The sequence below is a fragment of the Melanerpes formicivorus genome, unplaced genomic scaffold (genome assembly GCF_026170545.1).
Source record: "Melanerpes formicivorus ecotype bairdi unplaced genomic scaffold, bMelFor1.0.p_v2 SCAF_55, whole genome shotgun sequence".
NCBI classification, from domain to species: Eukaryota; Metazoa; Chordata; class Aves; order Piciformes; family Picidae; genus Melanerpes; species Melanerpes formicivorus.
The window spans coordinates 3,847,592-3,861,591 of NW_027142407.1; the positions used below are offsets into that span (position 1 = coordinate 3,847,592).

At 43.5% G+C, this 14,000-nt stretch overlaps 1 protein-coding gene across 4 annotated transcripts in view; it reads right to left on the bottom strand.

Annotated features, from left to right (window-relative positions):
• Nucleotides 1-14,000, bottom strand: part of PIGN (phosphatidylinositol glycan anchor biosynthesis class N) — a 125,358-nt gene that overhangs the window by 67,316 nt on the left and 44,042 nt on the right. For all 4 annotated transcript variants that reach the window (XM_068161007.1, XM_068161005.1, XM_068161003.1 and 1 more), the window contains exon 12: nt 13,523-13,578. In XM_068161007.1, coding sequence (XP_068017108.1) covers nt 13,523-13,578 — 56 coding nt within the window. The remainder of the gene's footprint in view (nt 1-13,522; nt 13,579-14,000) is intronic.

The window sequence follows — 14,000 nt, forward strand, 5'->3', positions numbered from 1 at the left end:
TGGGTTTTCAGTCCAGCAATTCTGCCATCAGCTGAAACAATACTTATAGGACCCACTATTACTGCTTTGATCTACATCACCACTGCTGGCAAAATGGCATCTTGAAAAGGCAGAATGTAAGACTGGCCTGATGTTTTCGCAGAGTTGCTATTGAAAACTTAATACAAGTAATCAAACAACACTTTTATCAAAGCCTTGTTCAGAGTAGCAACAGACTTCAAAGGGTCTCCCGTGACAGCTGAATTCAAATATTCCCACTGTACAACACAAGACAGCACCTCAGAAAGCATCAGGTGGATAAAGGGAAAGTAGAGACACAGATCTTTCACTAAATACTATGAATTTAGCAGGAACATGACTGCATGCTATTCCTGTTCCACATCAAATTCACCCCAGTTAGCAACCCGTGAGTGCAAAGGCTTGATATAAATGACAGTAAAATCACAAAGTAACCTAAATTTATCACTCTGATGTTTCTTTTGAAAGTATGGTAGCAGCAGAATGAAATGCACACTGCAAAACCTTTTCACTTCTCTATCAGCAGCAGAAAGTCATCAGAAAGAAGTCATGAATCATTCAGCAAAACATGCAAAAAAATGCCCAAATATTAAAAAAAAAAATAGAAATCATAGAATTATAGAATGGTAGGGGTTGGAAGGGACCTCCAGATATCCAGAGGTCCAAAGCAGGATCACCTAGAGCAGGTCACACAGGAACACATCCAGATAGGTCTTGAAAGTCTCAAGAGAAGGAGACTCCACAGCTTCTCTGGGCAGCCTATGCCAGCGCTCTGTCACCCTCAAAGAAGTTCTTCCTCATGTTGAGGAATCATCAAGGTTGGAAAAATCTCCAAGACCACCAAGTCCAACCATCAACAAAGCAAATCTCTTACTCCTTTCCCAGTTAGCTGAGAGAAGCACAACATGGTGACCTGTGTCCAGTTCTGGGCCCCTCAGTTTAAGAAGGACATCAAGACACTTGAACGTGTCCAGAGAAGGGCAACAAGGCTGGGGAGAGGCCTTGAGCACAAGCCCTATGACGAGAGGCTGAGGGAGCTGGGATTGTTTAGCCTGGAGAAGAGGAGGCTCAGGGCTGACCTCATTGCCCTCTACAACTACCTGAAAGGTGGTTGTAGCCAGGAAGGGGTTGGTCTCTTCTCCCAGGCAACCAGCACCAGAACAAGGGGACACAGTCTCAAGCTGTGCCAGGGGAGGTTTAGACTTGAGGTGAGGAGGAAGTTCTTCACTGAGCAAGTCGTTCGTCATTGGAATGTGCTGCCCAGGGAGGTGGTGGAGTCACCGTCCCTGGAGGTGTTCAAGAGGAGACTGGACGTGGCACTTGATGCCATGGTCTAGTCATGAGGTCTGTGTTGATAGGTTGGACTCGATGATCCTCGAGGTCTCTTCCAACCTTAGTTATACTGTGATACTGTGACCTTCACACAAGTAACCACAGCAATGACATCAGGGCTGGTGTAGTCTTACCAGGCAGTTCAGGCAGTACCTGGAACCATGATGTTTACTTACTGTTGAACTTCCTGTGTAGTATAGGCTACATGATCCTGCTACAGGCAATGATCAGGAAAAAAAGTGTTACAGTTCTTTGGACTTCACCAAATTACATAGTTACATAAATGTTAATAGCCAGAAGCTGATTTTTCCCATTTTCAAAATGTGTTCCAGTTTTTCAGATGTGACTACTCCTAAGAAGAATTGTTTTACTGCTGAAGACAAACTGAAAGCATATCCTAGGAGATAATACTCAGAGTAGGTTTTAACTTGGAACAAAGAGTGAAGTTTCAAAAATTGAATTATTTAGTGGGTAACTTGATGATCCTCAATCTGTTTAGATGGCCTGAATTTTATGTTGTTTATGAAAATATTTTCAGGTAAGCTATTAAAATGATCAAGTCCTATGAAACTTGATTTTCATAATTCAGAAGCAAGGGGTATGTAGTTTACAGATAAAAGTAGTTATTTTTTTTGTGTGTGTGCTAAAGCTGTACCTATTAGAAGAAAAGCTACTCCACATAAACCTCCACTAAAGGGTTTGTTACAGCTTCTTGAAACCCAGTGCCCTCATCATTCCCTCTCCCAACTTACCTACACTCTTTCCCCCTGCTGTTTCACTGCCAGGAATTTCAGTGTTGGAGTGTAAATGTCAGGTAGGTTTTTGTGTTTCTGGATTTTCTGACTACCATGTTAGACTGTAAGTCAGCCAGGCTAACTGTAGAGTTGTACTCAGTTACCTTTGCAAGAGTTTGGTTCCCCCTCCCCACTTTTAAGAAGCATTAGAAAGCTCTACTGCATGTATGAGGCACTCCAAAAGAAATTAAAGAAGCAAGAAAGTCAGCAAAAGGCTCTTGGCTTAACTTCTGAGGTTCTTGCTCTTTAAACCCTAATGAAATGAATGGAGGGGACCCACACTTCCAAAGGACAAAGACAGCACAAAAATCTTTACTGCAACATTGCAAAACCCTACCAGTACATACATGCTTTTGTATTCAGATTTACAAACAGGCAAAGGAGGAAGCAGTGGGACATCAGTGAAGTGGTCTGACTACTGATGGTCTAATCCTAGACTGTCATGTCCTAGGAATTAAAATAGCCTTTTAATGTTCACAAATCAGTGTCCTTGATGCAGCATATACACAACAGCGAAGTGCCTGAGGATATTTATGTAAATCCTTTAGATAACAGAGATGAGAGAAAAAGGAACTCGGGCAAGCTAACTGCCAGCTGCCAATTCACTGAACAGAGAAACAATTAAGATAACTGGGCTGCACACAGCAGATTTGCATGCAAACGACTACAGCAAGAGCTGCCAACAACCAGAGGCCAGGAGGGAGGAGGCCATGCTCTGAAGCAGTCCCTCCGGACCCCTCAAAGCAGAACTGGGAAATTGGAAGTAGGGATCTAGCACAGGCAGGGGTTGTACCTAAAGAGTCAGCAGGACATAATGCAGTAGCCTTGGAAAGTCCATGATAAGTGCTGCATTTAGAGAAGGATAAACTTGGTAAGAGACAAATCCCCTTGTGTGTTATAGCCAGTCCTGAGATTAGAGAGGCTAGAGGCAGCTGAACTTATCTCTTACGAGATACGCCAATTATCCCTGTGACTGTAGGCCCGACACCAGATGCACAAACAGCCTGCCTGCTGTAGGTCTGGCTGCATTCAAAAGAGGCAGTTGGGTGCTTTAATAGTACAGTTTATTCATATGCAACATACAGAGGTTCTTCAAGATTGCCAGTGAATAACAGAATAGCTCTATAGCTCTAAAATACAATTACAATCACACATTCCATCTCCTGGGGCAGCACTCAGTGTAGTGGAGGGCACAAATCTCACCAAAAGATGTCCCTTTTGTTGGGAGGACAAACCTGCCAATCTCTTCCTGCTGTTTGGTATTGAACTCTCAATCTTCAATAAGATATGAAATTTGGGTAATATTTATACCTTGTTATTTACTATAGTGCAGAGTGCATTGGTGAGACCGGTCAAGCTATCGTTCCTGATGGTCAAACAGTTGTTTCTATATCAGTTGCACAAAACATTTCTTGGTTTTGGTGTAACTCAGCAGTATTGCAGTGGATAAGTAGAAGAATGCAATGGCAGGCCTCTTACCTCTTCCATTCTCCCTGTTGCCATGGCAGCATAGACCACCAGGTCTCCACCCAGCCTCTGTGCCTGCTCTGGGCACCATGTGTTTATCGGCAACGCTGCCTGTGGTAATCTTCCACTATTTTATGCTTCCAACAATAGGGAATATGAAGGAAAGGAAATTCACTCTTTCTAAAGACTCTTCTAATTCAGTAGTGCAGAGGCCATGTGTTGACTCTAAATAAAAATGCCCTCACCTTTGCAAAATGTGTGATGGATTTATGTCATAAATTGGAGCTGGACCTAGATATCTGCACTCTTCTGGATATGTAATGCTGTGACACTGGTCTGCTTCTGGTCCACAATGCCACATGCCAAACCTAAAGCACAGCTATCATTTTCCAGCTACTTGTATTCAAAGCAGGCAGCACATGCTGTATTTGGTCAGGTATTTCACAGCTGGGCCCCATGGCCACTGAAACACGTTTGGCCGGGATCCCTGTACCAAACCTGACAAAGAGATCATCTTACATTAAGAAATCAGTGATCTGCATGACAGTTAATCTCAATAGGCCCAGACCTGTGCTGCCCATCCAGCATAGCTCCATGCTGTGTTGCACAAATCCTTGGCTGCAGGACAAACCCAGACACCTCGCAGAAGCTGCACACAGCTCCCACTCTGTACCGGTGATTACGCTGCAGGGCTGTGTTCAGCTGCAGCAAGAAGTTCTCATGTGAACCTCTACTCTATTTGACAGTAAAAGTGATTACTAGAGTTGGTTTATTGCAAGCAAATAATGTAATAGCTTGAATGCCCTAAAAAAAGGGAATCTCACCAAAGACAGGATCTCTGCAGCACCATAGTAGAACACATTTGGACTCCATCTGATGCTCCATGAACACAGGATACCGCTCATCATCTGAAGGGATGTATATTTTACTTGCTATCTATATTCTTCTTTAATTAAACAGCTTTATATTAACCTATTTGTCAGGGGACCTTTCTTATTAAGATCCAGAATGCACCCTGCATTCTCTCACCTCATGCTCCAGTGCAAAACATTCTCTGCCCATCACATCCCACTACCTGCTTATGCCTTCCCTCATCCTCACTGTATGAGTCCTGACAAGCTTCAAGAAAAGGCCAAAGGGATTTATATAAGGAAATAGAGAAATACACACAAGCCTTTTGATATTTTATCTAATCCATTAGCCTCTTAGCTTCTTACCTATTTCCTACTTGATAATAAATCCAATTATGCCTGGTTCTCCTGCACAGAAGCTGCTGCCAGTAAGCTTTTCATGTACAAACTAAAATCTCCTGAGCGTGCTGCTGAAACCCTGAAATCCTGCCGAGACCAACAGGATGCCTGCTTTCTAAGAGGATTGCATCCTTCTGCAGCAGTGTTAAACAGAGCGCTTCAGACAGTCCATTCAGTGAAAGAGAAGCTGACATTTTAGCCAGAGAATGCACATTTCATAGTACAGACACTCATTTCTCTCCAAAGAGACAATACATCTACCATTAAATAAAATTAAGCTATTATTTCCATTGCAGCACTTGTGTCTCTACAGCAGTGCATTTCTATTTTTTGTTCACATATATATACACAGGTTTCTAAACCTGTGGAAGGTGGAGGCAAGAGCGCTGCCAGTCTGCCTCCCCAGTACCTAAAGGCTAAGGGCACCCATACCAGCCTGCTTGTCCCAGCTGCTCCAGAAGCAAGCTGATGGCTCAGATTTCCACCTGTTAACACAGTGGAGACAAAGTAGAAAAAGAAAGGCTGCCTTTCCAGGGTTCTCAAGAAGCTGCTGGTTCTTACTCTTGACCACAGGATAAAGGAACAGGCTGAAATGTCATACTGGATAAATCAGTGCCTTTGCTAAATAAAGGGTCCTCTGGATTCACAACATATTCAGACAAATGGACAGGGAGAGCAACTGTTCTTAGAAATACACTTCCCTACTTCAAGAGATTCAGCCTTTCTTCCTGATGATCTCTTGTGGCCAAGAAGGCCAATGGCATTCTGGGATGCATTAGAAGGGGTGTGGTCAGTAGGTTGAGAGAGGTTCTTCTACCCCTCTACTCTGCCTTGATCAGGCCACATCAGGAATATTGTGTCCACTTCTGGGCCCCTCAGTTCAAGGACAGGGAACTGCTTGAAAGAGTCCAGCACAGAGGCACAAAAATGATTAAGGGAGTGGAACACCTCCCTTACGAGGAGAGACTGAGGGACCTGGAGCTCATCAGCTTGGAGAAGAGGAGACTAAGGAGTGACCTCATTCATGTTTATAAATATGTCAAGGGTGAGAGCCAAGAGGATGGAGCCAGGCTCTTCTTGGTGATGCCCAATGACAGAACAAGGGGCAATGGGTGGAAGGTGAGGCATAGGAAGTTCCATGGAAACAGGAGGAAAAATTTTTTCACTATAAGGGTGACAAAACACTGGAACAGGCTGCCCAGAGGGGTGTGGAATCTCCCTCTCTGGAGATATTCAAGACCTGCTTGGATGCATTCCTGTGTGATCTGGTATAGGTGATCCTGCTCTGGCAAGGGGGTTGGACTGGATGATCTCTCGAGGTCCCTTCCAGCCCCTAACATTGTGTGATTCTATGACATTCAGTCCTTAATGTTTGCTTTGCAATCCATGATCACATCCATCACAAATCTCCAGCATAGTAACATTTAAATAAATGCCATTTATTTAAACAAAAGCAGGATGCTTCAAAGGATGTACTGTTTACTGCCATCTTCAGGGACTCTGCCCCACTTAATGGAGGAGAAATCACTTACTTCACTTTGCTCCATTTGTCAAATTGGTGGAAATATCTATTATTTAAGTTTTGAAAGGCCATCAGAGAGAGGGAACAATGTAGTGCTGCATCCCTACTCATTAGTGAAAGGAATAAAAGAGATTTCTGCACATGGCATTTCTTTGAAGTTGCTGCACATCTTCAAAGACACTACATTACAAAAGAACTACTTTGTCTTCTATCACCATTTCCAGATGATGCACCGTCATGTGGAACGACTTAGTCTACCTGCCTGACACTTGCATCAAATCGATGCAAATGCTTAAGGGAGTTATATCTCAGTTCATGTTGAAGTGGAGAGGAAAACAGAAAGAGTTAAATTTTCATAGTGAGGGAAAGGCACATTTTAACTGATTAATATTTAAAGTATATAATAGAATAGAACAGAATAAACCAGGTTGGAAGAGACCCTCAAGATCATCATGTCCAACCTATCATCCAACACCACCTAATCAACTAACCCATGCAACCAAGCACCCTGTCAAGTCCCCTCCTGAACACCTCCAGTGATGGCGATCCCACCACCTCCCCGGGCAGCACATTCCTGTGGGCAATCACTCTCTCTGTGTAAAACTTCCTCCTGACCTCCAGCCTGAACCTCCCCTGGCGCAGCCTGAGACTGTGTCCTCTTGTTCTGGTGCTGGCTGCCTGGGAGAAGAGACCAACCTCTGCCTGTCTACAACCCCCCTTCAGGTAGTTGTAGAGAGCAATAAGGTCACCCCTGAGTCTCCTCTTCTCCAGGCTAAGCAGCCCCAGCTCCCTCAGCCTCTCCTCATAGGGCTTGTGTTCCAAGCCCCTCACCAACTTTGTTGCTCTTCTCTGGACTCATTCCAGCAAGTCAACCTCCTTCCTAAACTGAGGGACCCAGAACTGGACACAGGACTCGAGGTGTGGCCTAACCAGTGCAGTATACAGGGGCAGAATGACCTCCCTGCTCCTGCTGGCCACACTGTTCCTGATGCAGGCCAGGATGCCATTGGCCCTCCTGGCCGCCTGGGCACACTGCAGGCTCATGTTCAGCCTACCATCGACCAGCACCCCCAGGTCCCTCTCTGCCTGGCCGCTCTCCAGCCACTCTGACCCCAGCCTGTAGCACTGCATGGGATTGTTGTGGCCGATGTGCAGAACCCGGCACTTGGATGTGTTAAATCTCATGCCGTTGGACTCTGCCCATCTGTCCAGCCTGTCGAGGTCCCTCTGCAGAGCCTCTCTAGCCTCCAGCAGATCAACTCCTGCCCCCAGCTTGGTGTCATCAGCCAATTTACTGATGATCGACTCAATGCCCTCATCCAGATCATCAATAAAGATGTTAAAGAGGATGGGGCCCAGCACTGATCCCAATAATATTCTGTTGAAAGTGCAATTCAATTCTATACAACTGTGCAAGTTATAACTTGAGTCTATAAAAAAAAGAAGAAACCATATAAAAAAAAAAAGCAAAAAATATAAGTATTTAGGATTATTAAAAATCACTATTCCAGCAATTAAATTATTTTAAAAATGCATGTTGTGAGGTTAAGCACTGGAAATCTTAACCATAAAGACAGAAAGTACTCCAGGGACTAGACAGTCCAGGAGGTGGACCAGGAAATTGCATTTCTGTTACTCAATCCCATAATTCTGCTATCTCTTTATAAGCTGGCAGCAAAGCCAAGTCGGTTTTTGTCCCTCCTTTTGGCTCTCCAGAGGGAGTCCTTATCTGGTAATACGGAGGAGGAGGAGTCCTGTCTGTGGCCTTCAGAGGCCTGGCTAATTTTTGCTGCACAATTTTTGCCTGTTTAGGCTTAATGGAAGGGAGACAAAGGGCAGGGTGGGGGGGGGTGGCAGCGAGAGGAAGGGGAAAAGGAGCCCTGGGGCTTGTGCTTTAGTCTAACTGGGGGAAGTTTATTCTAAATAAAGGTTATTTATTCTAAATAAAGTTTTGGGGGGTTTTCATGTATCCTGAATATGTATTAGGTATTTCTCTCCAACTTAATGAGAGCATCTTTACTTTACTTCCTTTGGGAGTAAAATTATATCTGTCCACTTTTTAAATGAAGACAATGCAGCAAGAAGACAGTATGGGATTTTTTCATACGAGAAGAAAAAAATCCACCTCTTAATGATACAAACTGCTCAAGACCTTTGGCAGAAAGAGCAAAGCTAGCGAAAAGAAAGCACTAAAATTCATCTGCTCATTTATTTGGGTTTCTTTTTTAATATGGTTCTTAAACTACTGCTCTTGCCATCTCAATGTGAGGCACCAGAACCTGAGCAGCTGAAGTACAGCCTTCTCTGAAAGCACCGTGCATACATAAAAAGCATTCCTGTGCTTTTGTGTAATTTACCATCTTAAATCTCTAGCACTTGTCAGGATAATCAAATTGCATCAATTGGTTAAGAGGATTTCAATGCCCCATCAGGAATCTCTTTGGAGATATTCAAAACCCACTGGGGTGCATTCCTGTGTGATCTGGTATAGGTGATCCTGCTCTGGCAGGGGGGTTGGATTAGATGGTCTTTTGGGGTCCCTTCCAACCCTTAACATTCTGTGATATATTCACCTCACTAGGATAGTCTTCCTGCTGCTCCTTGTAGAATCATAGAATGACAGAATAGATCTGTTTCAAAGAGACCTCCAATATCATCCAGTCCAACCCTCAACCCAGCACTGAGAGGTCAACACTAAGCCATGTCCCTAAGTGTCACCCCCAGGGAGGGCAACTCCACCACTGTCCTGGGCAGACCATTTCAATGTTTGATAACCCTTTCAGTGGAGAACTACTTCCTGACATCCAGCTTAAACCTCCCCTGGCCCAGTTTGAAACCATTTTCTCTAGTCCTGTCACTTGACACCAAGAAGAGGCTGGCCCCCCTCCTTGCTCCAACCTCACTTCATGTTGTTGTAGAGAGCAATGAGGTCTCCCTTCAGTGTCTTCTTCACTAGACTGAATAACCCCAGCTCCCTCAGCTGCTCCTGTAGGCCATGTGTTCCAGGCCTCTCCTGAGCCTCACTGCCCTTTTCTGAACATGCTCCAGTATCTCAATGCCCCTTCCTATAGTGAGGAGCCCAGAACTGAACACAATACTTGAGGTGTGGCCTCACCAGTGCTGAGTACAGCAAGATGAATTAGCTTCACAGTCCAGAGATGCCAGCCTTGGGAATGCTTTTGCAAAAGCAGCATCTGGCCCTTTGGCACACTCTTCTTCAAACTGTGCCAGCACTGCGTTTGCCTTAATGTACATCAAAGTTCAGAAAGCTAATAAGATAGTTCACTATCCTGGACATCAGTTGTCCTCCATCAGCAATCTTCAGAATTGTCCTCCCTTAAGTTTCCTGTTTCCTTAAAACACCTGGCATCTTAGTACCTGCTGATTCACACCATCACAGATGGTCAAAGCAGGTCTCAGAATCCTGAGGAGAAAGTTTCTGATTTTTGCTAAGCAAATCATTTTTGAAAACATGTCTTTCATAGCTGGGGAAAAAAATGTTATAAAGAGGAAGGAAAAGGCAAGGAAACTTAATTCAGACAGTAAATCCCTTCAGGTATCCAACTGGAACTGCAGATAAGCCTTCTGAACAATTATTCAATATCAGCAAGGGAGACACTTGCAGCTGAGCTTTCTGACATGTATTCTGAACAGCTTCACAGGTAACCTCAAGATACACTTTTACACAGATTTGTTCCTTGATGAAGGCACTTTGACAAAATGAAAATGGCATTACTGGCAGCCAGACGTATCCTTTTAGTAGGTACAGCTATCCAGATTCTAACCTGCCTCAAACCTGCTCAAGTAGACACTACTGAAGTTTCTATCACAGTACACAATGATCAGCTCCATGATTCTCATTATTACACCTCTGACAGATGGATTAGAGAGAGATGCAATTTAGATCAAAACAGGAAAGGGCACATGTCTAACAAACTCCTTCATTCCCTGTACATATTGCCAGTCATGCTTCTACCAGGAATTTGATTCTCCAACAAAATCAGAAGCCTGCCTGTGCTGCCATCCAACAAGATCTGGACAGGCTACAGGGCTGAGCAAAGGTGAACCTCATGAAGTTCAATAAGGGTGAGTGCAGAGTCTGGCATCTGGGGAGGAATAACACCAGGCACCAGTACAGACTAGGGATCATCGTGCTGGAAAGCATGGACAAAGACCTTGGAGTCCTAGTGGACAGCAAGGCATGCCATTAAACCTGGGCTGCAAGTCCAAGTACCGTATATCTGTGCAGAAATACAATTTCCATAGCACTGCCAATTCCTCTGAAACACAGCACAGTATGCCAAGAGAGCTCTTACACCAGATAAAGGAGTAAGCTCTCTCCAACTCTGCCTCTTTAACTTCTGTAAAAAAGGTAGTGTAACTGTACTCTTCTACACCCTTTTTCATCTATTGCTATCTACATTTAGCCTGTATCCAGGACTAAACTGTAGCAGGTGCTCTGCCACCTCATGACCCCTCAGTACCCAAGAAGGGGGGTTAGGAAAATGAGAGGACATCCATGGGTTGAAATGAAAACTGACTGAGCAGCAAACTACCAAAATAAAGTACCAAACTAGTACCAAACCCCAGTTATACTCAGCCGAGTGAATGCACAGTGCCCACAGTAAATGGGAAAGCAGTCCTCGGGAGCAGAATGATAAGCAAACTCCTCCAGTATTGGTAAGCAGAAGGAGGAAAAGGAGCCCCTGTCCTGGGCAAAGTTCCCCTTTTAGAACAAGCAATAAGTTTATGGTATGGATACCTCTGTCAGTGAGCTTGGGTCAGCTGCCCTGGCTTCAGCACCTCCCAGCTTAAACTCCTGACTAAACTGCCAGTGGCCTGCACATCACGGCTGGTCTATGATTCTGTCCCAGTGAAACCAGGACAACCACCAAAAGACATTATGAAAAATATATCCTATCTGACAGGATCAGTGTTATTTCTTGGTGAAAGGTAAAACAAAAGAAAGCTGTGAAATAAAATTAATAGCAAACATGACTGACCAACCCTTCCATGTGACATTTTGGTTCTACATTAGGAAACTCTTTGATAATGCACCTGTCATTCTTAATCAGAATTTGTTCTAAAACATTCAATATGAACCCAGGATTGACTTGACTATCTATCCAAGGCAGAGACTCCCGTCTCAGAGACTATCTTGAACCTTCCCCTTTAAAGAAACTAGTGGTATAGAATACAGTAAATCTCTCTTCAGAAAGACAGCAATCTTATTTAGCAATTAAACATACTTCACAGGGATAGATTCAAGTACTTTTTACCACTCCTATGATTTACAGATCTTAATTAACATCAGTTTTATTTCCCAAAGGAAAACAGCTGCTCTTGGTGAAAAAAAAACAAAACCAAAACCAAACCAAACAAAACAAAAACATTCTCAGAGCATTCCACAAACCCAAAGCTGAACTGGAAGCAATCACATGCACCCATAGAAAAGCTTTCAAAAACCTTTCACAGAGCAAAGAAAAAGCAGCTTTAATTGGAAAGACTGAAGGGTGAGTAGGTCATGAACTGCTCCCACACACTGCAACAATGAGCTCACAGATAGACAAGCAACTAGAGACTCCTTCACAGCACTGGAAACACCACACTAAGCACCAGGAACCCCAAATAAATTTTACTGAGTATTTTTTATGGATGCTGAGAGCAGCTGCTTTGGAACAGGTCTGGCCATGAGTGGAGAGAACAGACCTGGGTGTACAGGACATTTCCTGCAGTTTTCCTTTAGAAAGGTCTGGGAAGCAGACACCCACTAGGAACCTGCAGCTCTTGCACGAACAGGCTGATGAGGTTTGGGCATTCCCAGGAAAATGGCAGGAGATTTAAACCTTCCGTAATCTGAACTAACTGCTGGTCACCAGGAGCAGCTGCTTTGGAATTGGCTTGGCTAGTAGTGAAGAGATCTTGGAGTATAGGGGGTTTCCTGAAGTTTTCCAGTGCTAGGGAAATGCCAGGGAAGCAGAGAGATGCACCAAGGAGCCAGCAGCTCTCGTAGGACAGGCTGACAAGGGCTGGGCATTGCCAGCACAGTGGCCACCACATTCACACCTTTAAAGGAAACTGTGAGGGAGCCCAGCAACCCGGTCACTGTGTACTGAGCAGGTAAATAGGGTGTGGGACATCAACCAGGCCATGGTGCAGAAATCCACCCAGGACATGGAAGAAAGGTGCTAAAGTTTGGTCAGCTAAAGCAGAGAGTGAGGAGCATCTGATGGAACAGGGGTTGTTTAGATGGGAGAAAAGAAGGCTGAAAGGAGACCTTCTCACTCTCTACTACTACTTGAAAGGAGGCTGTAGCAAAGTAGATGCTGGTCTTCCAGGTAGTAAATGATGAGATAAGAGGAAATGGCTTCATGCTGCATCATGGGCGGTTTAGATATGGTATTAGGAGAAACTTCTTCATTAAAAGGGTTATCAAACGCTAGAATAGGCATGCCAGGGAGGTGGTTGAAAACCCATCCCTGAAAGTATTAAGAAGATGCATAGATGTGGTGTTAAGGGACATGATTTAGCATCAGATCTGGTAGTTACATAATGGTTAGGCTTTATGATCTTAAAGGTCTTTTCTAATCTTAATGACTCCATGGTAGTATAATCTTAAAGGTCTTTTCCAAACAAAACAATTCTGTGAATCTGTGCAAGGAGTTTTGTTTATTTTCCATTAGAATTTAAATCATAGAAGAATCAATTCATAGTTCAACTTGTATATACCTATAAACAAGAACAGATCACACTTCCTGATTCTACAGGGGCTTAACATCTCCCAAGAAATGCTACAGAAATATAGCAAGAAAGAGTCGAGGAAACTACTGTGCAGTCTATATGTAGTTATAGTGTCAAAAAGCAAAATAACACTTAACAGAAAAGTAAATATAAGGAAAATCTGGTTTGGTTTTTGTGCCCTTTTGTTGTTGTTTTTTTTAATCTAATTCTAACCAGATTTTAAAACGAGAAATTAATTGCAGAGTTCTAGAGCAAAGTTTCAGTCAACACTATTGTCAAAAAAAACCAACAACAAAACACTGAAGAGACAAAATTTCTGTTGCTGCATCTCACTAAAATGGCACAGTGATAGGAAAAATCAGGTAAAAATAATGTGTATAGTTTTTGCAGGCACTTACTTGAATGGTGTGAACAGAAATGACAGTGTAGTTTTCTTTTTCTGATACATCTTAACCTGCATTAAAAAGAACATATGTAAGTTGTGACAAGACTAAGAATTGTGTCAGGAATTAAATCTAAAATGACAGAAGAGTTCCAAGACATTGGAAAAAGAATGAAATTACATTGTCAACATATTGTCCAGGAAACAGGGTGTTATCCTCCTATATGTCTAACTCCTTTGAATTCCTGGAAATGCAGACCTGCTCTAAAGTAGTCAAAATAAACCACTTGTGGCAGTGTGAGCTGATGGGTGCCTTTAAGAGGCCCACAGAGTTGAGACCTCCAGTGTCCAAAGTGTCCAGCCCAGTGGGTGGACACAGGAAATAGTGTATTTCTTCCTATAAATCCTGCATCCCTATGAATCTGTCTGCAAAGTTATTGTCTTTCTCTTTTCTTCCCTCTCTTCTCCCTGGACACAGTGAGCTACCTTATCCA